The 3991-nt window shown below is 30.2% G+C and overlaps 1 protein-coding gene across 1 annotated transcript; it reads left to right on the top strand.

The window, feature by feature from the left end:
- Positions 1-332: 332 nt before the first annotated feature.
- LOC145068549 (protein METHYLENE BLUE SENSITIVITY 1-like) lies at positions 333-2298 on the top strand. The gene is made up of 2 exons (XM_079015527.1): positions 333-804; positions 2038-2298. Exons 1-2 carry the CDS (start codon positions 488-490, stop codon positions 2060-2062), a joined length of 342 nt encoding a protein of 113 aa, XP_078871653.1. The 5' UTR covers positions 333-487; the 3' UTR covers positions 2063-2298.
- Positions 2299-3991: the final 1693 nt, after the last annotated feature.

Here is a 3991-nt window from a genome sequence, read left to right as displayed (position 1 = left end):
GCCCAAAAAGCTATAATCATCAAAAACTTCTTCACAATTAACTGATATGTTGTTAAAAGACTTCTAGCCCATCTCTTGTTAAAAGACTTCTAACCCAACAATATCCGGTGTTGCTTTCCTTATTAAGATTGAGAATTTAAGTCAATGTGCTGGACATAAATATATTTATGCTGGACATAAATATATTTAAGAAATAAATTTAAAAAGTAATTTATAAATAGGGTAGATTTAAAAAAAAATTTAAGAGATCTCTTTATCGGATCATGGTCCAATCCGTTCAACCAACGAGATCGACCCATATTTTAAACAGTGGATATAAATGACAAATGTATGTGGAATTTAGACCAAGGTCCAAAGCATCAATTGTCGCCATCCCTTCAAATTAGGGTTCTTCACGTGTTTGTTTTTAAGGATTCTCCATTTATTCCTTTTTTTTCTTCATCCTAATCGTCGATCGAAACCCTAACATTTGTAGAACTAGATAACGATGACGGGAAAAGCAAAGCCAAAGAAGCACACAGCGAAGGAAATCGCTGCGAAGGTGGACGCAGCGACGACCAACAGAGGCGGTGGAAAGGCCGGAGTTGCTGATCGCACCGGCCAGGTGAAAGGCGGTCATGCTAAGTATGAGTGCCCTCACTGCAAGATTACCGCACCGGATGTTAAAACGATGCAGGTTCATCATGATGCTAAGCACCCTAAGATTCCCTTTGATGAATCTAAAATCAGCAACCTCCATGCCATCCTTGCACCTGTTGCTGATACATCGAAACCTCGCCCTGGTGTTCGTGGCAGCCTCAAGAAGTGAATTTCTCGATTATTGCTATTATGTCTTTATTATGATAAATTGACCACTTTCGATAATGTTTCCTGGCTGTTTGATTTAGACAGTAGTTCTAGTCCCTTGTCAAATGCATGATGATGTTTGTGGGTGTTTGGTTAAAATGCTATGTTATGAGTCATGTCTTATGCTTGCTTTATAGCCGTCTGATCTTGCTTTTATTGGTTTTCTCTATAGATTTTGATCTTGCCAAGACTTTTCACCATCTTTAGTTTCGATCTCTCATTGCTAATTCACATGATTATGTTGAGTTTGTTTTGTATACCTACTACTAGCATGTTAGTATCCTTTTCAAGCATATGTGGTATAGATGATGTGTCTTGTTTAGCGTATAAATACATGTGCATCTTTTGCTGCTTTTGAACATTTAGTTATAACTCTAACCAGATCTTAGTGTTTTGCTCTTGGAAGAACAGAAAGATACACTTTATGTCATGCAAACTTGTTTCTGCACATTTCTCTTAGAATCTTTTTGCCATTTGCTAGGATTATCTGTGCGTGTATATCTTTTGGTATGAAGTTGGATATGAGAGTCTAATCTAGGCACTTATTGCTTGCTGTTGCTGTTTAATGTCTGCATATGTATGTGTATGTTCTGGAAACTCTACCTTATGCTAATTCTGTATGAAGTTACATTTTGACATTTCATAGACGCAAATCTTTATTGGTGTTTGCTCAAGTTTCCATTTCAATCTAGTATTTTGAACAAATGTTATTATGATTACTAGAATATTGCAAATTTTGGGGAATTCTTGGTGTTTATGCATCTAAAAGTGCATGGTTCTTGTTAAAATGGTCTAGGACACAGATCATAGTTTCTGTAGATAATTATTGATCTGTCAAAAAGGATTAGATGCCTTCTGATAATCTTCCCAACCGATTTTAGTGTGAATGTAACCTTTTTGTTTTTGTTTTTTTTTTTTAAATGTAAATGCGTGAATACTTTTATTTTTGAAAACCAGTATATGCTTTAGGACTGGATTCCTATACTTGCGTGCTTTAAAACTAGCACATAGTACATACATTGTTTACTAGTTATTAACCAAAATACCTGATTAAGTAAGTTTCTTGATTAGCATATTGGTTTGACTATTTGGTAGTACTATTGGTAGGATGAGAATATGATTTGAAGTTGTAAGGGCGACGATGGAAATGAAAATGGTTTTGTGTTCTAAATTCTTGATGGTTTTATATAGGAATGAAAAGATGCCTGAGAAGTGAAGGGGGCAAAGGTATCAACAAGAAATGGTGGGGGTATGATTTTTTAATCAGCTTTTTGTTTGTGTGTTATAATATGCTTTGTGGTTAAACGCCAATAATCTGCAATGATTGTGTATATATACGAAAAATATCAAATATAGAAGAGGTATCAGACAAATTGGTATGAACATAAAAGCCAAGAACATGAAATATGAAAGCTTGTTTTGATTACATCAATTTTACCGAAAGTTGCAAAATACAGTATACTTATGGGATGGGATGTTCTCAATACTTGCAATATAACGATAAATAGGGTAAAAGTACCATAAAATTGAAGTTACTTGTGTGATTTACATTTACAAGATTGTTGTGATTTTAAACTGGATCCAAATCTAGCAATCCATCATCACCAGCTCTTTGTTTCTGATTGTAATTGTGTTGGAAAGATGGTTAAAAAAAAAAAAAAGATATTGAAGTGCCTGTAATTAACAAGTGACCAAATAGTAATCTGGTTGACCATTCTCATAACTTGTTTAGAATAATGTGAGGAGCCAGTAATGTAGAGTTCTGACAGAAGGGTTTCTGTTTGTTTTAAGATTAATACCGTGCAATCAATAGACAATTATAATGGATTGTCGATAATGAGGAGCCAATTATTGGTAAAATGTAATAAAGGGATGTATACATAAAGAAAAGGAAACACCATTTACCTTGGTGAAACCCAATTTGATGAGTTTATCACTTCATTTTCACTATTGTATTGTGTTGATCTATTTATGTTTTTATATATTTAATTAATTTAATTTTATTGAAAGGATATTTTTTATAAAATGAATAAGAATTTTTGGTATGTTTTAATTTTTAGTCATTTTATAAATTAAAATGAATAAAAAAAAATCAATAAAAGGTAGTTTAGTCATTTTTATGTCTTACATATTCTAATTTGTTTTAATAAATTTGCTATCTAAATAGAAACCAACAACTTATTTCATTGGATTCCATTTCATTTCTAGAGATTATGCGAACCAAACCAATTATATATTTATATATTCAAATTTCTTTGGATTCCATTTCCTTTCTAGAGATTAGGCGAACCAAATGTATTATATATTTGTATATTCAAATTTCTTTGGGTTCCATTTCCTTTCTAGAGATTATGCAACTAAGTGTTCATTTAGTATCCGGTTAAATATATGTTCATTTAGTATCCGGTTAAATATATCAAAAATCGGCTAATAAAATACAACCACTTTAATAAATGATTTTTTTTTTGATACATGTCAAACTCTCATTGATTTGACTACATGTTATTTTGTGGTTATTTTCAATTAAATTTTTTTTCACATGACATTTTGTGTTTTTTTTTTTTTTTTTTTTTTTTTTTTCATTTTATCAAATTTCATGATACTTAAATGTAATAACTATAATAAATGTAATAATAAATAAATATCAATTTCATTACTTGACTTTCTTTTTAATTTTAAAATTTGTAAATTAAAAGCTTATTAGTTTTCTTTGTTTATTTATCTAAATTATTTGTTTAAATTAAAAAAAAACACATTAATTTTAATTTTAATAATTCAATATTTTTCTAAGTTTATTATAAATTCGAACTTTTAAATGTTTAGAATTTCATATTTAATTTTTCTTTTAAATGAACCCGTGTAATACATGAGTTTCACATAGTTGCTTTAATAAATTTGCTAACTAAATAGAAACCAACAACTTATTTCATTTGATTACATGTCAACCAAACGTATTATATATTTATATATTCAAATTTCTTTGGATTCCATTTCCTTTCTAGAGATTATGCGAACTACATGCTCATTTCGTATCCAGTTAAATATATCAAAAAATCGGATGATAAAATACATTATACATCATAAATCGTCAAAATTCAAATTTTAATCAAGAGTTAAGTTATTATTTTGTTAAGTCTATGTAAGA

Source organism: Lactuca serriola, chromosome 8, assembly GCF_051521515.1.
Source record: "Lactuca serriola cultivar US96UC23 chromosome 8, Lser_US96UC23_V15, whole genome shotgun sequence".
In the NCBI taxonomy this organism is placed as follows: Eukaryota; Viridiplantae; Streptophyta; class Magnoliopsida; order Asterales; family Asteraceae; genus Lactuca; species Lactuca serriola.
Note: the sequence above shows the minus strand (reverse complement) of the source record. Positions and strands in the feature narration are given on the sequence as shown.